We start from the raw sequence: 24834 nt of genomic DNA, 5'->3' as shown, positions 1-24834 counted from the left end.
GGGCTCAATCCATCATCCTCAGCTTGGCCCAGCTCTGAACCTGCACACAAGAATGGAGCTCTTTCACTTCCCCTTCTCCCCCCTCCTCCCCCTTACAGCCCCCCAGCCTCCCAAACCAACCCAAAAAAGCGCCCCCCTAAATTCCACTGCTACACCGAGGTCACTTACCGGCGAAGCAAACCTGAGAGGGGCTCTCTGTTTCCGGCTCAGAAACACTTTGGCCATTCACATGCGGCTCACTGTTTGGAGATGTGGTAGCCAAAAAAACAACAACAAAAATAAGCATTATGAAATATGGAGTGCGGTTTGGAATCCGATCCTAGTAAAATGTTTGTTGAGTGATGGGATGGAGCATGGTTCAGTTGCTAATGACTCCAGTAAAAAAATTAAAAGGGAGGCCTTCCATCCTCAAATAGATGGACAAGCTGATCAATAATTCTGAGCTCGGGCTATGATGACAGTAAACGGAAATGGTATTTTAGTGATTGAAAAGTCAATTAGCTGTTCACAAATGCAAGACACTAAAAAGCTCAAACAAAATGGCTGAGAAGCAGGAGAACGGTAATGTGATATGTCCAAAGAGAACAACCACTCCAAGAGGTTTGACAATAGCAATCAATATAGCACACAGGCATGTACCTGGACACAACTGGGTTTCTAAAGCATTCGTGTATCCCCTGTACCCCACACACCATTAATGAGAATGTCTGGACAACTATATTTCTCTGTCTTCATCTTTATCTCACAATGTATTAAATTGCATGTTTCACCTTCACTTCTGTTGCAGGTTGTCGTATCGACGACCGTCAATGTGGACGGCCATGTCCTGGCTGTTTCTGACAACATGTTCGTACACAACAATTCCAAGCATGGGCGAAGGGCCCGCAGACTCGACCCTTCAGAAGGTACGCCTCACTATCTGGAGAATGGTAGGCTCATTTTTACATCCTATATTTTGCTACGCTCCCTTTTCTCTTAGTTTCTTTTAGACATCCACCCATTTCACCAATCACAGACATAGTTGCTTTTAGTCCCTTAGATTTTTTTTTTGATTCCTCCATAACTTTCATTTTCACTTTTTAAATTGCTTTCTGCCTCCATCATACCTATTGCTATGCCTTGACTGGAAACAGTGTGCATTACTCTGCGTATTTATCATGTCGATATCACTAATGATGAGGACAATACTCAGGCTAATTCACGATTTAAAAAAAAGTTATACTACTTCCAGTCTCCTAATGCACCTACATTTGTCCTAAAAGCCCTTTGTGAAACATGATCAAATTGCTTAAGAATTTGGCTGTGAGGTCAATTTCCTGTCATTGGGTTCTGCAGATTTAGTTGTGAGTGAGCTGAAACAGGGGGAGGAAAGAGAATGAGAGAAAGGAGGGGGGAAGGGGGAGGGAAGGGGGGGTCGACAATGTGTGTGTGTGTGTGTGTGCGCGGAGTGGGCGTGGGGGGTGGTGGGGGGTGGGGGCGTTCTATGAGAAAAACAGAACTTACTGTTTTTCTTCCAACTGATTCCATATGATAGACTGATTGCCTGCTCAGCCAAAAGAGAGAAAGGAAGGACCACCAAACCATGGGAAATCCAAAAAGTAAAACGCACTAAACATAACCTTATGACCCTCGTGGCCTCCGCTCGCAGATGGGAGCACATGCAGCTGAAAGATTGTGGAGAAAAAAAAGAAAAAAGAAGAGAACTGACTAGGGCCAATTGTGCAAATTGCTTATCTTCAGATTTCAAGAGCCAATTATGGCTGGGCAAACAGTTTATATACACCACTGACTAAAACAAGCTTCTCTACACATTAATGGGCATTAATGGTTCTATCACCAAAAGCAAATGTAATGTTTAATACAACAACGACTAATAAAAAGACTAGACAATTAATATATCCCAGTGCTCTCCAGTCCTAGTGGGGGGAAAAGCTAATCTATTTGTTTTTGTCTTTATTAATGACTCCTCTACTGGAGAACAAAATCAAATAATTAAAGTCCTGCCCGGAGCACCAAAGTCATTATGTTCGCTGACGTTCTGTTTGTGTGTTTCACATTTATGACACGATAGGTGTGGATCGCCTAGCAACCAGTTTCTTAATGAGGGGAGCAATTAAAGAGGTTGAGCCCTTGCCTCCATGTTCCCCCTCTCCCATGGGATCCCGTGTGTTTCGTGTGTCTGTGTGTGTGTGTGTGTGTGTGTGTGTGCTTGTGTTCTTTACAGGTTACCCCAACCCATCCCTTTCTTCCTCTCTTCACCACACTCTTCAAAGCAGCAGAGTGACGCCCCGTAAAGAAGCTATTGTCAACCGCCCAGTTGAACACGTCTTTGTCTAATAACTTTAATACACCATCCCTCTGCATAAACGCGTGTGCTCTCACAAGTTGAGATCTTTTTTTCCCTTTTCTTTCTTTTCTTTCTCCCTCCAAGGCTCAGCTCCATAACAAACTAATTTAACATGCATCAACAACAATTGCTGGCTTTGTTTGAGTCCCCTTTACCAAACAGAGACGTGAGAAAAGGAGCAGCGGTCATAAAATGTAATTCCAGCCATGTCCTCAGTGCTTGGACAACTAGCAGGCAGACAGCGTGCTTTAAATTAGCAACACATTCTTCCTCGGGAGTTCACTGGGCGAGAAGCTTTAGATATGTGCCTGGCTGGCCGACTGCCTGTGTGGCTGAAACAGAGAGGCATCCTTCCTCTCAGCCCACACTGCACTTGCACCGACTTGCTCGCATGGATCAAGAGGTGCTGCCCCCTATTGGTGCAGAGACGGGATAGCCCGTGATCTGACAGACTGAATATCACCATGTGACATTTTTGTTCACTTGTGTGTACTGTCGCACAACAAGCATATTATGCATTCAGACACAAATGTGCTTTGTGGCTGCCTGTCACTCAAACATGTATAGATTCAGGCTCAAAGGTGCATAAACACGCTCACAAATAGCAGAGTCGTTCACACACAGCATCCCCCTCCCTCACCGCCCCCCCCACCCACACACACATGAAAACACACACGAACAGCACAGCACCGACACACACACACAGACTCTTTCTCTAACTCACACCCCACACACACACACGTTCCTTAGCTCAGTTCCACCATTATAGAGCCCCAGACAATATAGGAGACTCAGCATAGAGCCTGCAGCGCCTGCCTCATTTGCATGCCAAGTGGCTGTAATGCTGTTAGGGTTTATGCAATAAAGACAAGTGAATCCAGACTGCTGGGCCTAAGAGGAAGAAAGAGAGGGAGAAAAAAAGGCAGGGGGGGGGGAAAGGAGAGTAGGAAAAGAGAAGGAGAGAGTAGGAGAGAGTGTGTGTGAGAGAGAGAGAGAGAGAGAGAGAGAGAGAGAGAGAGAGAGAGAGAGAGAGAGAGAGAGAGAGTCAAAGGGAACAGATGGCCCAGGGAGAGGTAAAAGGTATAATCCCATCAGCTGCACTATCAACCGACCATCTGGACATCCCACAGCACAATTACAACACATTTCAGCAGGCAGAACAAAGGACGGCTTCGCGGGGCCACATCAGACCTGTTTGAGTGTCACAATACTAGCGCCGAGACCTCCTCTGTTCAGATCTCGGATCAGTTTTGACGTCCTCTACGGCTAACCCTAACCGTTGAGGAAAAAGATTAGGTCGGATCACAGATCGGCAGCCTAAGGTCATTTAACAGTGGATCTTAAAATAAATTCACTCACGCATACAAAATAGATAGGGGAACAATTCAGCATCATAAAAACCCAAAACGAGCTATGACATATGAATTGAAATTGAATTGAATTTTTCCTCTACTGTAGCGCAAAGTTTGTAAAGACTTAGTGATGCAACATTCAGACCCGGCAAGCTGGCTCTTTGCATCCTCATCCGTCCACTCCTCATGATGCCTATCATCTGCTGAGGGGGCATTGTGCGTGTCTGTCATCAGATCGCCTGCGCTGACTGTGTAATCCACTTCGCCACGGTCCCCATTCAGCACATGCTCCCCTCTCTGTCTGTGCATTGAGACATATGCAAATTTTTAGGCAGAAGGGTGGACGGCTTAGGGCCTCAGTCGCTGCCTCTCCATGGGTCCTTCTGTGTGTGGGAGGGGGCACTGGGATTTCCGAGGTTGCGCGTCTGTGTGTGTGCGTGCGTGCGTGCGTGTGCCGTTCGTAGGTTTCAGGCTGCAGCTGCCCCCCAACAGTCACCGTCGCCATCAGGCCGTTTTCTTGCCTCCTCCTCCTTCCTGCACCCCCCCCCCCTCTCATCCCCAAAGTCAATTTGTTTACAGTAATTTTGAAGGGTGAATTATTTGCTGTAATCGTCCGCACTGATGAAGGTCAGGCCCTTAGAGGGGGGCCAGCATGCCCATAGAGGGTTGGTCCTCTTTCAGACGCTCCGCTTCGCAATTAAGGAAAGCAAATGTCACTCCTCCAGGCCTCACAAATGAAAATCTGTACGAGGTGATTAGCATGAAGTCAACAGCGCCTGTTAAAGTCAGATTCCCTGTAGTACCAATGTGTGTGTGTGCACTTTATGGGCAGGGAGAGAGAGCAAACATGACCTGAACAGACCCAACAGCAAGGCAAACAAAGGGAGATGTCTTGTCGGAGGTGATCCATACAACAATGGCCGACTGTGATTTACTTACTGGATGGAAAGGATAATAGAGGTTTAGAACCGAGCTTGTAAAGAAAAAAGAAACTTGCTGAAATAGTTGCTCACATTTTCGAAGACGAGGAAAAACATGCACAATTCATAGTGTATTAAAAGATATTGATGGAAATAGATTAAATTTGATATTGCTATTTTATGGCTAGCTGTCATGCTATTTCTGTTGTAAACACGGTGTTGTGCTCAACACCATATTAAGGTAATGCATCAAATGACAGTGAATGTGAGGCACCAGATCACTCAAATTAGATTATAATAGCAACCCAGACTGTTGATGAATGGCAGAGCTACATAGCAGAAGTCATGCCAGATGAAAAGCATTGTAATAAACAATATGAAATGGATTGAATCGATCACGGAGAGAAAAAAAAACAAAACACAATCTGAATAATTCACGAGTGCATTTCACGTTATGAAACCTGAAACTACACTCAGTGTGCCCGCACTGTGCTGCATATGCAGAACAAAGGTAATGAAATAATATGAACCAGCAAAGCTTTAGCTTGTCATTTCCACTTTAACAGCCAGTATCCTTGACTCATTTAAGATGTGTTCAACTTTGAAATTTTACTGTACATGCGGGTGCATGCTTAATCAATTCTGATAGCTGCATTTGCCCTGACACATAATTTGCTCCATCAAATCATTTTCCTTGCGAGCCCGGCGTTTAGCCTTTGTGAAGTGGACCATTTGAAGGGTCTGCTTAACTACACCACTCCAGCGCGCTGATAAATGATTTTGATTCTCATGCCTTAAAGGACAAATCCATCATTTTTTTTTTTTTACACGGGCAATTTACATGATATGTCTTTGTGAGAGAGACATGGAGGTGATACGGCAATATGTCTGCATGGAAAGAGACATGGAGAAGAGTGTTGAGGCTCAGGTGCTGAATTTGCTCTTCTCTTTGTCTTGGATAAGCAGCCACCCCGTGCATCAAGGCTATCAGCCCAAGTGAGGGATGGACCACTGGAGGAGCCACTGTCATCATCATAGGGGACAACTTCTTTGACGGCCTACAAGTCGTGTTCGGCACCATGCTCGTATGGAGTGAGGTATGATGTCGAGTTTCTTTTGGGAATTGTAGATTTGACTAAGATTCAGTCATATAGTGTTAGAAATTCAGCTAGTTGTATTTAACCCTCTAGCCAATAGCATTAACAATACAGACTGTGTAGTTTGTTATTACAGAGGTCTCATTATTTCTTCTTTCACTTCCTCTGTAATCCAGCTGATAACTCCACACGCCATCCGTGTCCAGACTCCACCTCGGCACATCCCCGGAGTTGTGGAAGTCACGCTGTCCTACAAGTCAAAGCAGTTCTGCAAAGGTGCCCCTGGGAGATTCGTCTATACTGGTGAGTCAAAACTGCCTCTTCCTCCCCACCCCTCCCTCTCCTCCCCTCCCTCTCCTCCCCTCCCTCTGTCTCGATGGAGCCCACAGCCCCAGGTCCAGGCACTAATAATGAACTAACCAGGGCCCTGCTTGCTGAATGTTAAAAGTGTGAGATCTGCACTGCTAGGGAAAAGGTGTTTCGTGGAGGGGCTCCTCCAAGTGCAACCCGATCCCCCTCTGACCTGTCGTCATACAACGGCGCTGCCAAGCTCTGTTAAACTCAAGCTGTCAGGATATCTCATTCTGCCAATTCTCTTTATCTGCCCTGTTGCGAGACAGATAATGCTTTCTGCTAATTTGCTTTGTTTCATTTTTTTTTTATGAATCAGATTAGAAAAGCAGTATCCAGGTTAAATGCATGAGCGAGTCAGAAGTTATTCTCATGTGTATTCAATAGGAATTCATGGCAGAGGGAGTGTGCAAAGAGACCAGAGAGACGTGAGAGAAGGGGTGTGCGTGTCACACTATAAGTAAGGGATCTGATTATCTTGGCTAACAGAGGGAAGTGGTGGTCTTATCTGTCATCATTGGTGAGGAGACAGAGGTTGTGGGGGTCAGAGCCTGTCTGACCTGGAAGCCTCTGTCTGTTCTAACTCTGATGGGCAGAATGAAACGGGGGCGCGTCAAAGCACTCTCACTTCCCCCAGCACTCCAAGGCCTACAGCACAGCCCTGGCCTTGAGCGCAGCAGAATTGCAAAGTGTGGGCCTGGGCCTGGTCCTGGACTCCCCAGCCCCCTCCCCACTCCCCCTCGGAAACCCCCATCCAGACCCCTCCATCCCGGGGCAGCTGTTTCTCATCAAGTCCCCCCTCTCTCGCTCCCCAAAACCACCGCTACCACCACCCCCAGCCATCCGTCCCCTTCTCCTCCAACCGTGCAGTCTGGCCCAGCTCTCCTGCATTTAACCTCCCTGGCAGGAGCGGAGCAGAGGCCAACAAGGCACCAGGATAATGAAACAGGAGTGTAGTGTGGCTGCGTAAGTGTATGTGCGTCTGTTTGTGTGAGAGCGAGCGTGAGGGGTTTAGAAGTGTGTGTGTGTGTGTGTGTGTGTGTGTGCGTGAGCGTGTGTGTCTGTGAGTACATGTGCTACCGCACAGCACAGAGAAGGTGTATAAGTTAAGACATTAATGGCTTCTATAGCACCCTGGTGAAAGTACCAGGTCCCTTAAGAACAGACCCCATTAGTCACAGAGGCTAAGCGGATTGGGATGATTACCATCAGGTTTTACTGGGGAAACGTGTCCCCTTCTCTCTATCTTTGTTGATTTTTCAACCCCCACTCCCCCCACACACCCATTCTTCCTCCCTGTCTTCGCTGGGTTCCTACTCACTTCCAGTTAGTATGAAGATACAATTACCCCTGGAGGCAACGGTGGTACAATTGATTAGTGTGCTGAATTAAAAGAGAAAGTCACGAATAGACAGGTCCGGCTCCTCCGCTCTGCTATTCCCTGTGTGGCTCACCCTGATTGTACAAGGGTTGACGGTTGAGAGAATGAAACCGTTAACGAGAGCAGAACGCATAACGCCACAATTAGATACCACTGGTTCCATATGTACAGTAATTGCGAGGTGAAAGGATGTTAGCTACTTCTCTCCCGACAGTAAAACGAGAATGGGCATCGTGATGCATTGAGCGCAAGACAGTGGATCATGTATTTAAGAGCGAAACTGCTCATTTCAAACTATAGCTTTTTCCTTCTGTGTTACTGCACTACACGAGCAAATAGGTTTGAAATGACCCGCGGTTACAATAGCAAATTACCTGGAACTGAACTGCATGTAGTAAGACACAGTGCTCTCTAAATGGCACACATTGTTCCGGTGTCATATTGAAGAGCGACATGTGAATATCAAAAGGTGTAGTTATCAAAGCGTAAGGCTTCAAGCCTGACTTAGACCGTTTCTTTCTTTCTTTTTTTTTTATGTTGACTCTTCTTGCACCACCACCCTAATTGTGGAGATTTAACTCGCTCAATTTAAGAAATTATCACAAATTACCAAGAGTCAACACAGAGGAGACTGCAGCCAATTCGAACAGCAGAGGGACACGTCCTCACTCGGGTTAGTACCCTGGAACGGCTCCAAAACTCACAATCCATTCTCAGAAAGAGAGCACCCTGTAATGTATATCAAATAATCCTGTTGGCATTGACTATTGAATGTTTAAAACACTAATGAGACACACAGACATACTATATAAAACTTTAGTAGGCAGTAGTTTACTGACTGCTTCTGTACCCGTTATTGGCACACTTTTAAAGGAAAGACATGCCAGCTATTTTTTGCTATATCTCAGTCTATACCTTTTACCTTCTAACAAAATGTAGTCCCTTGGAGATTTCTAGCTTGTCCTCTGTTGAATCCATGTATTGGTTATCCATTGGTCCAACTGTCCGCAAGGTTGTAGGAAATCAAGAGGAGAAACTCCTCGCTGTACGTAGTAAGGTCAATACTGTATTATACTTTACACTATATTAAGCACTGCACTACAACAGTGCATGCTGGTTTGATCAGATGATTTCTTAAAAAAAAAGAAGAAAAAAAAGTATCAATTTTCAGCCTCATTTGCAGCATCTTAACCTTTTTACTGCATTGTTACGGTGCTATATCAAAGAGTAAATCATAAATAAAAACGTTCGCAGCACAATTCATCCAATTTAAGCTCCTAATTGCATCAGAGCTTTTGGTTTTCTATCTTGGCCAAGTTTCCACGAAAGCTCCCCTCGAGGGGCACCGATGCAGGCCCTTGGTAATATGGTTCTGCAAGCAGTCCTAACACACTCAGCCACTATTTATCCTAATCAGTGACATCCACATAACCAGGATTGCTTAAAATGAACCCCTTCCGCGCCCCAGAAAACGCACATTTACCGGGACCCCATTTGTCATGGGTAAATTGAGGGTCAGTAAACTTCGCCTGTATCCTCCAGTGGGGATCCAGGACATGCATCATAACGTTAGGAGAGAATGATTGGCGAAGGCGAACTGTCACACATTTGTCAGGGGGAAGGGAACATTATTTGCTAATTTCCCAAGCTGGGCACTGACAGGGTGCTTCGTCTTCAGACCTTTGGTGACCAGCATGGCTTCCCAGCTATTAGTACAAGTCAAGTGTTTTATTTTTTTCGTTTTTTTCTTTTACTTCCCTCACTGTAAAGCATCAGTAATAGGAGCCACTCGTTCGACCTCACACGATAGCAGCATACTGGGTGAAGGATTTTGGATGGAGTAGATGCCCCATACAGTGAGCCACTCTTGCCAGGCCTTAGTTGAGGCCAGACAGCCTTGAGGGCTGATGGATCACAAACTTTCCTCGTCAAGGTGACGCTATCGACTCCACTGCACCAAAATCTGACAAAATGGGTAGGAGGCAGTCATTCATCAACATAAGGACAAAGGGGTCATGTGTGCTTCACTCAATACTGGTGGAGATCAAGAAATGTCAGCCCTGTAAGGGATGGAAAAGGAAGATGCTCATTGTGCAGGAGTATGGTCTCTTTTTAGTTAAGTTTCAACTACAATTTCTTACTTCATGAATGTCAAAAAAATAACGTAATTTCTATTTCTTTACATGCATGTCTGCGCAAACAAAACTGGCAGCAAATTATCCAGATAGTGATATTCAGTTTTTTCAAAATTAAACTCACTTCCTGTTCCACTCTCAGAACGAGGAACACAACTGTTGTGGAGCCTTCGCCTCCTCTCCCTCCAAAAATGAAATAAACAAACACAGACGTCTTTATCGGAGCACATCAGATAGGGCCTTGTGCTGTTCGGCCTGTGAATCGGGCCTATCCTTACGTCTCCTCTACGCCCTGCTGTCACTTTGAAGTTCTAGACTCAGAGGCTGATCAGATGGAGAGCTTCCTTTTCATTTCCTGTTCTACAGGGTTGGGTTTGGTACTCGGTTGGTTGCTGGTCAGTGATGGGGTGTGGCCTACAGCAAAGATATGCTATAATCAAAGTAATTCACAGCGGTATGTAAACACATCAGTTTTAGAGGAGGACTCACCAAACACGCACCAAATGCTTCATACAAGCATTGTGTATTTAAAGTAACTACACAGCATTTTGGATTTGAGTCGCTTTCAAATTCATCTGCAGATTCATTTTTTTTTTTGGGGGGTTGTAAAGTCCCCATGCAGTACGAACTTCTGCAAGTAAGGATGAAAGAGGCATTTATAAATGTCATCGCCACAGTCAAGTGGATTGTAACCAGTTGGCACAACAGTTTTAGCATGTGTCAAAGCATGTTATCCACTAGCCATATCCCCATACCGGCCTGTCTCATTACAACTCTGGTATTTAGCACCAACTCCACAGGAGTAGAGCAGACACTCGTTGCCAAGTTAGATGGGCCTGGTTTGAAGGCCTTGTGAGCTTGTGTGGAGCGCGACAAGGTTCCACGGAGGAAGGTCCTTGTGTCCAATTAGAGGGCTGACGTGACACGTGCTCGCACTCCCCCACTGTCAGGCAGCTTGTCAGGTAGGCTTTGAGAAGCACACTGTGGCATTATTCCACTGCGTGTTATCAGCAAGTGACCTGTGAAATCCAGCTCCGGGAAATTGATTGAAATAAGCACTTGCAGTTGAGCATGTATTTTCCTCCATTACACCTCTCCGTGAAATGTATTGTGGGTATATTCCAAGAGAAAAATGAAAGTATGGCTGTGTGTGTGTGTGTTTTTTTTCTCTCAGTAAGGATGGTATTCATTGATTTAATTTTAATTGGACCCACTTTTTGTCCCACAGTATCGTTAGAGGTCTGTTTTGTAATGGCTCTTAAAATGGATTGTCCTCAGTAAGTCACAGCATCAGTCCTTTGCCACAGGAAAGACAGACAGAGGAGGTAGGGAGGGGGGCTCTTGATAGACGAGGATCTTTCCCCTACTCCTCCTCCTCCTCCTCCTCCTTTCTCTACCTCCTCTCCTTGCCCCATTTTCAGTACGATCCACACCCAACGGGCTTTAAAAGTACTCCACGCACCCCTCCTCCTCCGCCGCCTTTTGATTGAAATTCATCGGCAAGTTTATTGAGAAATGAATGAGGGAGGCAGCACGGTATTGACTTTGAGAGGAAAACACAACTCATCTTGAATGAGGGGGAAAACGCGGCCGTAATTTAGCCGCCATCGATCTGTGCCCCGTCCATGTATTGATCTTCATTTTACAATATTAATTTGCGCTTGCAATCAGCTGTGAAGGGAACCCATTTGATTTCTGTTGGCCAGCAATGTGTGAAAGTCCACCGACGTCCTTAGAGAAGTGGCACACATACTTTAGATGTCATCTAAGAAGATTGAACAGGTGTCTTCAGCCCTTTCTAATAACACAGGCGATATGAAGGGAGTCTGAAATTATGGATGTGCAATCTGTAACATTGCTCCCTTTTAACCGTGTTAATTACATTTTATCTGTTGCAGGAGCAATATCTGCTGGAGACTGTTACTGTCGAGGTTTTTTTTTTTTTTCATCTGTATTGGCTCAAAGTTCATGAAATTTCAATGAACATTGATCTGTCTCCATTGATTTATCCTAACTGCAGATCTTTGAAATTGTAATTTCCTGTTCATCTTGAGACTGCTGGAGATGGAATCACTCAGTGGTAACTGGCTGCAGTGGATGGAGATGATATGGTCAGTGGTAAAACAGATGAGGTTTGCTTTGCGTGGGTTTGCTGTGGAAATTCCAATTTGGCTTGGTTTGTTTTTTTTAAGATGGTCTCTACATCTGCATGCGTGTTTTCTATTCTCTCAACACTGAAACATATCGACTGTGGAGCAGCAGCATGACCTCTGGATATCTTACCTTCTCTGTATGCACAGTATTACATGTAACTCCTTACAGTCGTGAGAAGCTATTCACTCTTTCAATGTCTCCGGGAGAACAGAGTACGAGAAGAGGTCATGTGCTAATGCCGCTGTGAACTGCATCCATTTAAGAGACCACAGGTGCCTAGAAGGCTTCAGTTGGACAAGTCACAAATGCAATAACACTTGAATGAACTTCTGCCTGTGCTGTTTATCTGTCTCCCCCTTTCCAACTCCCACTCCACCTCTAATTTGTGTTAAGGGGAAAGAAAAAAATAACTGCTCAATGGTGTAGGAGGAGTGGAGATAAGCTCGAAGCAGTTAAGTATAATTAGCGAAAGTAATAGCTGGCAAATGGCAACAAGGCTAGGTTTTTATCTCCTGGAAAGATAGAGTTATCGTAATAAGCTGTAATGGCTGGCAGGAATGCTAGTAGTCGGTGCGAGCTTCCATTCAGGCTCATAGACTTAACAAGGAACAATTTCCCTTAAATTTACTGCTTTGCTCAAACATTTCCCCATGTTTATACCCAGATACTGTAAGTCAATACACGTGTTCAATCCACTTCCATATAGACCGCGGGCACACAGTAGTGTATCGCCACGTAAGCACTTCTGGCTGCCAACGTCGGCCATGTTACACTGTTCCTGTAGAGCGGTTACTCATGTCCTATTTCTAGAGAACATGGAGAAGGGGCAGCCGACCACACTCAGATGCCATGTACACGCCATCCACTCTACATTTTAAGTGAAGTGGCTAGCTGGGGCGGCTAAAGGAGCACTCAGAGAAAATGTGTTTTAGGAGCGTGAAAGAACAGAAAGATTATGGCATCAAAATAACATTGGGGAAGTACACATTCCAGGCAGAGGAATTCTACTGAAGCCCTGCCATGGATGCATGTGCGCATGTGTGATATTGAAAATTGGAAATGATATGGTCACAGCTGCACACCGAGTCATGCATTCCTTTTCTTCATTTTCTGAAACATGATCATTTACTCTCTGGAGTGAGAAAATTACTGAAATATTCATCAAATACATTTTCTGAACCTCCATGTGGAGGGAGCAAGTCTCTTTCTTTGTCAAGAAATCAGTTTGCATGCTCTTTCTAATAATTATTTCAGTTGCCAGCCGTTAAATTTAAAACATATTTGCTGTCACTTTGTTGTCTCATTACTTCCGTTAAATGCTAATCATATCTGGAATAAATCCATGGAGAAAAATATAGGAACAATTATATCTCTGCATATGTACCGCAAGCGGGGTATAAGTGTTGTAATTGAACAAGGTATGCAACCTGTCTAAATCAGAAGCGAAAATGATAGAAAATGAAAATTCTATTAGTCCATAATGTTCCCTCGGCCCCCCTCCCCATGTGCTCTTCATCTCTCCTGCAAAGTATTCAAATGCAAGCCCTGCCTTACCTCCCTGTGTCTCTTTTTCTCTAATTATCCATGAGGTCAGTAAGCAAAATGGGGAAGAAGCCAGGAGATCAATACAAATTATCCCTGAGCAAACCAGTGCTGACAGTTTGAATTGCAGCATATGTTTACCCAAAATCAGGCAATTTATCTTAATATCAGGCGAGTAATGCAGCAGGGGTGAGAGGTCACACAATCTCTCCACCTCATAATTACCCGCCTCTAAAACAGGAAAGTGGTATTGATTGGCCGCGAGCCGGGAAGCGGGCGTGACTGGAACGTGCAACCCCCCTCCCCCCTCCCCCCACCTTCTTTCGGTCCCTCCTCCCCTTGGCTAGACTCCCCACCCAGAGCAGGATTTATGGGATGTGTGTGGAGGGTTTCATGTTTCCTTGCAGCGACTGAGACCCTTACAGGAGGGGCAAGGGAGGGGGACACGCTCCTTCCACCCCCTCACACCCCCTCCACCCCCTCCACCCCCTCCTTTCACCATATTGTGTTGGAAGGACGAGGAGGGCCAAACAAATGTTGTCATGCAAGGGCAGAACAGCTAGTTTTGCCTGTTATCGGCTTTAGAAGTGAGTAAAGTATACGACAGGGTGTGAAGTCGGAACATAATGATGAACCAAGGATTAAAAGAGATCTAGGGTGAAGAGGAGGGAGCAAAACGTGGGAAAAGGCTGCTGTCAATGTGTGTGGTATAAGAAAAAGTGAGAGCAGAAGTCCCAATGACTCTTGTAAGAGCTCAAGCAGATGAAAGGAAATCTTTGCCTGGAAGAAATAATGTGCAGAGCGATCCGCTGAATACACACATAACACATTTATTGTCCGGATTGAATATAAGTGCTCAGTATATATCATCAGCAGCTCTTACAGGATTATTGACATTGTCTGTGTCTGTCTGCACCAGTGTACATGCGATGACTACAAAACTGTCAACTCATCAACTGACAGCACCGTTTAGCGCTAATGCAAGTCTCCATCAGCTGTCAAAAACATTTGCATGAAATCAATAGCAGATGGCGGTCTGTGTCACCAATTTCATTACGCCGGGGTTGTTACAAAGATCATCTCCATGATAGATGAGATGGCGACATGTCGACATGTGGAGATCATGCCTGACGCTTGGACTGCGGCTGCAGAACATTGAGCCGTGTACTAAACCTACACAGAGACAGGTTTAAATGTAATCCTTGACACGTTGAAATTCCTCCATATGCAGGGATTTAAATTACTGTATATAAATCGTAGAAAACGCAAGAAAAGAAATGCAGTTGAAACCGCTCTATAAGAGTACAGGATACCCTACCCTCCAAATCACATGCGTAACAATTCTCAGGTCCACATTTAAAGTGGGGCATCATTATCATTGGAAAGGAACATCAAACAGAACACCTCTCCCAACCTAGGTCTCGTCCTGTACTGTACGTCTCTCCGGCTGTGTTCCCAGCATGCCTGGCGGGTTGTGTAGGCCCCAGCTGAGGCAGAGGACAGGAGAGCGTGATGTATCACCCTGAGAGAGCCCACTGACAGCCTCTGATGATGGATGGCCTGATTATGGAGTGCTTTTTACACATACACAATTTACATCACACTGAGCAGCGGGGTCTGGCAGGGCTGCCGTGCACATACACTCTCTCAGCCGGGCACGTGCACTCTCACACTCACGCACACACATATACAGGCATGCTTGTGTGTGTGTACACATGTACGGGACTGCCAGAGTGCATAGATAAGAAAGGGGGTGGAAATAACAAAAGAAAGGGGGCAAATTCCTTGCTACAGCCTTGTCATGTACGATCAATACGGCAGATCAATCCTTTATTAAGGAGAAGATGGCGTTCCCCCACATTGCGAAGCGGCCCTTTGTCGTTTCGGGACGCATGATGACATGTCAAATCAGATTTCCAGCAGTGTATGTTGTTGTGGCGTGGGGTTTATTCAGGTGTGCCTCGCCATTAGGGCTGAATACCAGCGTATTTGCAAGCTAGATCCCTGCTATCGATTAGCACCTCGTATTGTCCATGCTTGAACACATAATTGCTCCATTTGATCACGGTCGAGCTGGCAATTACTGTATTCAGGTTTTGGCAGAAGTGGTGCATGTGTTTCGATTGTATGTGTGTGTGTTAGTACATGACTGCTGCACAGTATGTATGCGTGAGTAGCTACAGTATGCGTCTGTGTGTGTGTGTGTGTGTGTGTGTGTGTGTGTGTGTGTGTGTGTGAGAGAGAGAGAGCATGCGTGCACGTGTATTTAGATGTGAGGGAACAAAAGAAAGAGACAGACACATGAATGTTCGTTTTCCTGCCGTGTCTCCCCAGCTCGTGCTTCAGTGGCCCTGCCTGCCTCTTGTGTGTGTGTGGGGGGGCGTTCGCTTGCTTTCACATTCTCTGGTGTTCAGCAGGTTCAGCGAGCTGTGCGGTGTTAATGCTGAAATTACATGCTGAGTAATGAGTGATGGGCCAAATTACAGGCTGAACAATGAATAGAGGCAGGCAGCTCTTATTAGTCTCCATAGAAAGCCATTGATTTATGAAGCGCCTTGCTCGGCGGAGTTACTCTCCTGAAAATGATATCTACATTGAGAAGTGATGTTCTCTATTAAGTCGTTCCTTCCCCCTTTACGCTGCTGCTCTCCTCCTTTCCTCCCCTCCTTCTTTCCTCTGCCCTCCCTCCCTCCCTCGCCTCGGCCTGCCTATGAGTGTGCACATGATTGTTTAGAATCAGGCGGAGCTGTAAGGAAGCCTTCAATTACCCATTAGGACTGTCAGACATAAAACGCCCTGCTCTCACCAAAGTCTGGGTTATGATTCATTTACTTTGTGCCTCTGATTCATCGCCCAATATGCCTCATGCCCCAGATTACTATTTGAGGGGTGGAAGAGATTAATGGCTCCATGGGATCTGCCGCCGTATTTCACGGGCCCAGTGTTGCAGTACAGTTGGTGCAGAAGGTTGAAATGACAGCAACTTCCACTAGATCAATGTGTGGACAGCCTTTCACAGATTATTAAAGCTCGGTTAGATTAAAAGACCCCCGCTATGTAGTTTGCTGTAGTCAATATTCGTAAGCAGATAAAAAGAGGGAGGGTCCCTCTGAAGGATTCTCAGAGTGATGTAGGTCATCATGGCTGTTAATGGAATGACACTTGGTGACACAAGTGTCAGAGGAACCCATGTCAGTCTCCATCATCTTGCCCCCCCGGATGTTTCATAAAACATCCTCTCACCCCAGAGGTCTCTTTAAAATTAGGCATTCCGAAATGACTTTTGTTCCGTAAACTCCAACAGATTTCTCAATTAGTTTCTTCCCGTCTCGGGCAAAATTAGCCCTGAAATGATTCTAATTTTTCACCTCCTCCTCCCCCACTTTTCTTTCTTTCAGCCCTAAATGAGCCGACCATCGACTATGGTTTCCAGAGGCTGCAGAAGGTCATCCCCAGACACCCCGGCGATCCCGAGAGGTTACCAAAGGTCAGTACAGTCTCTCCGCAGCACAGACACATAGGGAACATCAACGCAACTGAGCAGTCTGGGTGATAGTGCCTTAATACCCCTGAATGTGACGAGTAAACAAAACAACATCACCATCAAGGGGGAGCACTGTGACCCCAAACCGTAACAGCTTTGCTTCACATATGTGGCTTACCCACTAACCAGCGTGGTAATGGTATTGGTTTTATGTGTGGAGAGAGGCGTAAACTCTCTGTGTGGTAAAATAGCTCAATCAGGCGTTTTCCTCTCCAGTAGTCTGTGGAGATGGTAATCTGGTCAGAAACGACGTCTGCGCCCTCATTACCCCACTCATGTTTTCCTTTCATTTTCTGCAGCTCGATTTGGTTTAATCTTTTGTTTACAGAACCCTGTGCCGTAAACCCCCTCGTCTTACTGCAGCTAATAGACAAAGACTGCATGTTATTATGCTTTGGCTTCCTTATTGTTTTCTTTTGAACCTGGGTGAAGGAGTTGAAAGCCACATCAGTTTTAGACACACCACTATGGCACATAAATAGGCTGCCAGAAAGACCTGCACATGAAAAACTAAGGTGTAGATGTGTTTTTTTTCTTTTCCTCCCCTGCAGAAACTCTTTGATTCTTTTACTTTTTCATCCCTTTGATTCTCTTACTCTCTCCATTTCCTATTGATAAAATCTAACTGTGTGTTGCCACTAATTGCCACCCTGCCAGTAATCATTTCGGTGACTGACATTCCAGATGTGTCAAGTGTAATAATATAACTGATTACTACATTCAAAACCCCTTGGCATGTGGTAAAGTGGTGGCCACCTCAGAGTTTTAATAATACTGTAAAACCTTTTAAGACCTTATCTATTAAATCCCAGCATGCAACACAGCAATATCATTAACGTCCAACGCACAATTTAATAAAGAACAGACTGTGTGGTAGCCATAGACGTTTGACCAAGGCAATGTGGAGAAATGGAACATCACAGCTAGTCCCTGGTTCAGTATATGAAGTGTTTCAATTAGAGTCAGTCCCCGTGGAGACAGGAAACAACACCTAGACATGAAATGTTACTCTAATTTCAACTGTAAACGTAGACCAAAAGGTAAAGTACACTTGCCTTTAATATCCACATGGCTTTCACTATCTCCGCAGGCATCACTGGTCAATCTAGCTACACTGTTCCAATTTTATAAAGTCACAACGTCTTTGTGAAAGCCACATCTTTGAAACAAAGAGAGCAACAATGTTAAACACAGCGACTTCTTTCCTTGAATACAGAGCGTTGCGAGAACAGATTGTGACACTGAACCCAAGATTAGTTTCCTGGGTGTGCATATACTTATATAGCACGGTCTCCCGGCCTTTGCATGAAACAATCACAGAGTGAGATGAAACCCTGCACTTCCAATAAACAACATAAATATTTGATTTGCTCTCTAATGGACCCAAATATGGGGTTCAGGGGGCATGTAAATGATCCCACCAAGTGATTCGTCATTGTTAAGCTTGCCATCTGAGGGTCAGCTCACGGGGTCAAAAGCACATTCCCAATAAAACAGCCCGCGGCGAGCTGACGCTTGCATGTACATTTGGAATGAGAACAGAAACGGCATATAGAGAACAGCCATTACAGGGTGCAGGTGAGGCAGGGAGACTCTATAAAAAGAAGATAAAGCTGGAGGACGCGCGGTGTGCATTAGCAGAAAGGCAAATCGACACCAAGTCCACTCACCGCCTCTAACCCCCCCTCCCATGACTTCACCCTCCAGTTGATAATATTACTGCGCTATATTGATTTCCACCAGCCTTCTCCCTGGGACCAGTAAGACACGTGGTAATTGTAAGGAGACAGAAAGCCAATATGGGAGTGCTCATGGATAGCAAGGGATGCACGCTAATATTGTTGCTACACAGAGAAAAAAAGGGGGGAAGCTGCCTCTGATTGAAGTTTACCTCGTAATTCTAAGACAACATCGTAGATGACAGTCTGACCCTGTGGGAGGAGTGGAGATATAAAAATTCAATGCAAAGTCCAGGGTGAATATGAAAGTAATAAGTGTGAGCAGTCAAGTGATGAGAAAGGAGATTGGTTTGCGGGCATCGCGTTAAGTGAAGAGAGACTTTGGAATTCACCCTCCTTTTTAAGATCTTGTTATAAAACAATTTTCTATTCATAATATAAAAAAGACAATTTATAATACCATTTTGTGCCCTCTGGCAGTAATGGACAAATAGACTGAATATCACATTATATCACACTCAATTTCTCTCTTCTGTAACAAATTAGATTCATTATGAAATTAAAAGTGGAAACTCAATATTGTTTTATTATTAAGCTGATTGCTTTGGATTCCTTTCTTTCCTCCCAAAATGAGCATAAGCCCATTCTTTTCCAATTCTTTGCGTAATCCACAAGGAGAAAATATTACAAATGTGTTCATGTCAAGCAATTACCCATGTATTTAAATGAATCCCTCTTCCTGTGCTCTTTGAAGTACCTTCATCTAATGGCCCTATGCTTCTAAATGCATTCATTACCTCAGGCTAGAGCTAACAGAGTAATTGCCTTACAGTTTTATAATGGCATTAGCACTCCGAGCTACATAACCTAGGCCCTCTTTTATTAACTGTGATAATATAAATACAACATCCATGTTAATCTAGTGCTTGAAGAATCCGTTTTAGACCACTTCTCCCTATTGTTAGATATTCTTTAGAACACTCCATTTGTTATGGCCTCCTTTCACTTTTTTCTCGGCATTGACCAACAAAAAAAAAAAAAGAAAGAAGAAAAAAACAGCCTCTAAATCTGAGGTGATTTGTCATTTGAGCAGCCCCATTTAAACAGTTGTTGAACACGAGACCTTTATGCAAAGCAAGGCAAACAATAGCAGAAATCTGTCACGCATTTGTCACAGAACAACAGAAATCATTTGAGGCCTTTAATTGTTTCAATTTAACATGGTGCATTCTGATATGTCTCCATGACAAGAAAGCCAATTACACTTATGTTGGAGTAGTATTGAGATTTACATGGAAATGCCCTCAGAACACTATTCCGTGTTAATCGTATTCACAGCGTGAGCTGATATGCATGAAAGCGTCTCGTCACAAGGAAACAAACTTCTTCCTTGATTGGGTGCAGCACTTCTCATCATCCTCGGATATGACTAGGTTGCACTTAAGCATAGCCTTGCGAGTCAGCTTGGTTAGTTAAGACACCACGCGGTAAACGACAGATTAAGGATGAGAGGCAATATCGTTTCCTCTCCTCCTTTTTCCAAGCAGTCCTTATGTCACTGCTGCAAAGTACCATATGGACAAGGAGGGAGAGGACGTTTCACAGAGAATGAAACATGGCTTGCGAACGCGACAGTCTTAATTGCTTTAATTGTTGTTTAAAATTGAGAGCCATGTAGGAGATCTTGAAATATGATAGAATAGATTATTGGTAATTATTAACTGCAGACAAAAAGAAAGAAAACCACTTTATCTCACTCAGCAAGAGAGAGAGAGAAATCTGTTCTGCCTGATGAGAACACATCAAGACAGCTGGTCCTCTCATTTAGTCTACCTGCCTCACGACAACCATAATTCTTTATTTGTATGCAAACTAGATGCATGCAACGTTGAGCATACACACCAATTTCAGAGGTAAATGCCCATTCTAAGAGCCACCCATCCGGTAACTTGGGGTGGATTAAGCGATATGTTTCTATAAGAGAGCATGGCATACGCTGGAAGTGGCTTCTACAGTGATTCATCTTGATAAATCAAGGACTATGGTAGATATGCTCCTCAGGATGAAAGGGCCCATACACACACTCCGTAAACACTACATACGCTGTGCCTTGGAAATGCAGGCCAAGTCTTGGAGGCCGCTGTTTGAAGGCGCGAAGGCTGTGTTTACATTCATTTACGGCAGCTGCCGTCTTAATCCCACACCGCTATTGCCAAGTGATGGAACACTTCAGACAAATTACCGAGGCCCACAAAAGAAAACACGGCGAATGTGGGAAGAAAACAAGCGCCATCTGAGATGTTTCTGGTGACAGATTTGCATTGCTTTTAACCAGGGTTCTAACAGCACAGTCGACAAATCTCTGCTCTACAGCAGGTGACAACAAGCGAGCATTTTTAAAAAACACACGCAACAGTCGTGTCTGCAGTTTGCCTTTGTCAGATTAAATGCACTCTAAAAGGAGAAGAGGGTTTTCATGGAGCATATTGCCCCCTGTATTATGGAAAACAAAGGGAGCAGTCTGGTTGCTTGAGAGGGATTTAATTGTAAGTGCTGAATTCAGAGAGCAGATAAAGACACACGAACGGGCCAAACCCCACCTAGCTGGAAGCCCGAAACAGTGGGGGGAACGGGATCCGGGGCCAACTCATTTTCAGTGTTAAGAGCCAAAGCAACACAGCTAATCCGCATTGTCAAGCGGGGGCAAGCATGCAGACATGGATAAGACCACATCCTGAGCATCCGTGTCCCCAAGGCACAAGCACCCAGCTCTTGCTGGATGGGAAGTCATTTGTGAAGTCCTTTGCAACAGCCAGTCAAAGAGGTTAATTGAAAAATTCCTTAATGTCATTACAACAGAACTAGATTAACCCAGAGCTAATTCACTTTATTGTTCTGAAGAGAGGGGACTCGGCGCTGAACTCCAGAGCTAACGTGGAGCCCAGAATCAGGGTTGAGGTGTTGTTTTTAAAGGACTATGCCAGTTTAATTAAGATAGGGAACATTATTCACTGCTCTGCATGGTTGGAAGGAGCAAAGTGGTAGCGCCGTATAAACGAAGCACCGGTGCCTCTTAAATCAGGGTGGCTTTTATTTAGGCCGTCGAATATGTAAACATCTCGAAAGCGCTCCACGACCCTGCTGTGTAAAGTTTTTTTTATATCGTTTGTTACTGTACGGACCACTGGGGTCTCAAACATAATCTGTGTGGGTCTTAACATTCACTCTTCCTGTTTCCCTCGTCAGGAGGTGCTACTGAAGAGGGCGGCTGATCTCGTTGAAGCCCTGTATGGAATGCCCCACAACAATCAGGTCGGTATCCACACAGCTCGGCTAAATAAGGAACCATTGAAAACGTACTAGTATAATAGTATAACCAAAGGGTATTTGCATCACTATATCTGGAACAATACATGCATTGTGAGTTAACCATATAGCCACAAACCATGCATCAAAGCAACAGCACAGCTCTAAAAGAAAAGATATATAGAAAAAAACAATATGAACAACAACACCTCTGCCTTTCTCTTCGCTTTTCAGGAGATCATTCTGAAGAGGGCAGCTGACATCGCCGAGGCCCTGTACAGCGTTCCCCGCAACCACAACCAGATCCCCTCTCTCGCTAACACAGCCTCCCACGGCATGATGGGAGTCAACTCCTTCAGCAGCCAGCTAGCAGTCAATGTGTCTGAGTCACAAGGGAATGACCAAGGTATGTGTTTAGGGTACAGCTCCATAACTCAGTGGTTCTCAAAAGCGGGGTCCTTGAGGGGATTCCAGGTGTTTTTTCTGGCCAAAATGAGAAATAGTTACATTTTACTCATTAAAAATGAGAAACGGGAAATAAATTATGTTTTTTTTAACACCGGGTTCACTAGCCCACGCTCACCCATAATATAGGCAGTTAAAGGGTCCAATTAAGTGCCAGATTTTTTTCTTATTAAAGTTGCTTCTGCAGAATGTGCAGATATAAAAAAAAATTTGACCGCAGCAGTAAATCCCTGTTATCATCTCGTGTCATCAGCTAACGTTTCCCCGGTAAACTCTGCATACCGAAGGAAAGCAATGAATGAACTTACATTTCCCTCTGCCACCCATGTTTTTCAGTGGGCTACAGCCGGAACACCAGCAGTGTGTCCCCCCGGGGCTACATCTCCAGCAGCACCCCGCAGCAGTCGGGCTACAACTCCGTCAGCAACAGCATGAATGGCTACGGCAACGCCGGTATGAACCTGGGAGTGCCAAGCTCCCCTGGGTTCCTCAACGGATCCTCTGCCAACTCCCCATATGGAAGTGAGTAGGCTTGCCACTATCGCACGCTGTCGTAGCACTAAGCTGCTGCTGATTTAATTCCAGCTCCCACATTCGTTTTCACTTCTATGAATCACTTCTGACAGGGTTATAACATTATTGATGGTGATAATATATTACGATTCATTCACAGGGGCTTGTTTAGTTTTAGCACTTCGGAGAGAACACACAGGTAGCTCAGAGTAGTAGGGATATTCATTTTTTTACGTGTATTTCACCGTATATGCCACCTGTATTTCTTCAACCGGACAAGATGTTGATGGTAGGGGCCTGTGAGTACTGATGGTGTATCCCCCCTGGCAGTAATACTATCCTAGCCTTACCTTAACTGCCCTCTCCCTCTCCGGCACTACTCACAGCACGTTCTCACTCTCTCCCCCCCTCTCCCTCCTTCCTTTTCTCTCCCTATCGTCTCTGCAGTTAAACAAAAGAGCGCCTTCGCCCCTGTGGTCCGACCCCAGGCCTCCCCACCCCCCTCCTGCACCAGCGCCAACGGCAACGGACTGCAAGGTGAGCCCCCCTCACCCCCTCATCCCTTCCCCACGGACTACTGGTCAGATACCGCTGCTCAGGCCTCTGTCCGGTTTGGTGAGGGATTAATCATTACAAATATATGCATTTTGACAGGCCAATTTACACCTTTCAGTTCACACACACACACACACACACACACACACACACACACACACACACACACACACACACACACACACACACACACACACACACACACACACACACACACACACACACACACACACACGCGTCGTCTCAAGTCTGCGCAACGCAAACATGCATCCTTGTTGCCCTTTCATACAGATGATCCCCTCTGATGTCGCAGGAAAAGACCTTCCCAGAATTGTTTTAGTAATTATGTTTATTAGGTTTTGTGCATGTGTCATGACCAACATGATTACTTTGAAAACAAGCTTAGCCGTAGTGTGTGCCCCAAGATTAATAACATTGGGCTTAATGAAGTGGGAAATTAAAGTTCATCTTGCTACACGTTCATACTTATTAATACATGTTGTGCAGAAATTAATGAGCAATGCCTTGCCATCATCTGCGCTGGCAAACTTAAAAGCATTTCAACCATGACTCTACAAATATACTCTGAGCAATATAATAATATATCATCCCAGCACTCCACTAGTCGCCTAATTGTTAAAACGTGTGGAAGTACTGGATATATAAAGTCGCACGGTGAGGTACAGTTACTAATGATATCCTAAGCAGATGGTCTTCGTAAAATAACGGAAGCTACCTTTGATCTCGCCTAATCTCTCTTAGATAATGACGCGGCGGCACGACTTGGAGAATGTGGAAATATAGGACTAATGCGCTGTACAGTGTTAGATAGTGGGGGATGAAGAGACGAGGGGAGGAGTGGAAGCGATAGAAGCAATCTGAGGGGAGTCTGACGAGTGTCTAGTAGTGTAGCGCTGTGGCATTGTGGGAAGTGACCGTGTTGTTGCTCTGCCGTCACCGCGGCCGCGTCTCCTGGGAGTCTGGGCCACTGTTTGCCATTACCCCAACGCCAGGAGAAATATCACACATAGCAAGACTGGCATGCTGGGGGCTGAAATGTCAGAGCAGGAGGGAGGTTTTCAAACTCTCCCCGTTAGGAGGACGTGCAGCAGCCGGCTGGCGGACACGGCAAACACTCACAGGCACATACGCAAACAGGCACATTAAAGCATACATTCACGCAGTCAGATGGCTGGACTCACTCAACACACACACACACACACACACACACACACACACACACACACACACACACACACACAATGTTAATAAATGTTTTATATTTATATACAGAACTGTTTCAGGCAAATAGACTAATCTTCTTTTCCCTTTATTTTTTTTCAGCCATGTCCGGCCTGGTTGTCCCTCCAATGTAAATGCACTTTCATCATCTCAAGCACCAGTCTACACATTACCACTTCACAGGAGCACACAGCAAAAACGCTGGTGTAATGTATAGTCAAAACGCCTGTTCTGTTTTTAAAGATGAAGAC

The 24834-nt window shown here is 45.0% G+C and overlaps 1 protein-coding gene across 2 annotated transcripts in view; it reads left to right on the top strand.

Moving 5' to 3' along the window:
• The window catches only part of LOC117743961 (transcription factor COE3), a 65889-nt gene extending 41055 nt beyond the window's left edge, over window positions 1–24834 (top strand). Inside the window, exons 8-16 of one of the 2 annotated variants that reach the window (XM_034551963.1) lie at window positions 788–905; window positions 5583–5716; window positions 5893–6019; window positions 16678–16766; window positions 21749–21814; window positions 22043–22214; window positions 22610–22795; window positions 23234–23323; window positions 24686–24834. In XM_034551963.1, the coding sequence (XP_034407854.1) occupies window positions 788–905; window positions 5583–5716; window positions 5893–6019; window positions 16678–16766; window positions 21749–21814; window positions 22043–22214; window positions 22610–22795; window positions 23234–23323; window positions 24686–24717 (1014 nt within the window). In that variant the 3' untranslated portion in view covers window positions 24718–24834. Of the gene's footprint in view, window positions 1–787; window positions 906–5582; window positions 5717–5892; window positions 6020–16677; window positions 16767–21748; window positions 21815–22042; window positions 22215–22609; window positions 22796–23233; window positions 23402–24685 lie in introns of both variants that reach the window. The other variant, XM_034551962.1, reaches the window with a different exon arrangement.

The sequence above is a fragment of the Cyclopterus lumpus genome, chromosome 15 (assembly GCF_009769545.1).
Source record: "Cyclopterus lumpus isolate fCycLum1 chromosome 15, fCycLum1.pri, whole genome shotgun sequence".
Lineage (NCBI taxonomy): Eukaryota > Metazoa > Chordata > Actinopteri > Perciformes > Cyclopteridae > Cyclopterus > Cyclopterus lumpus.
This window is presented reverse-complemented; position numbering and strand designations above follow the sequence as displayed.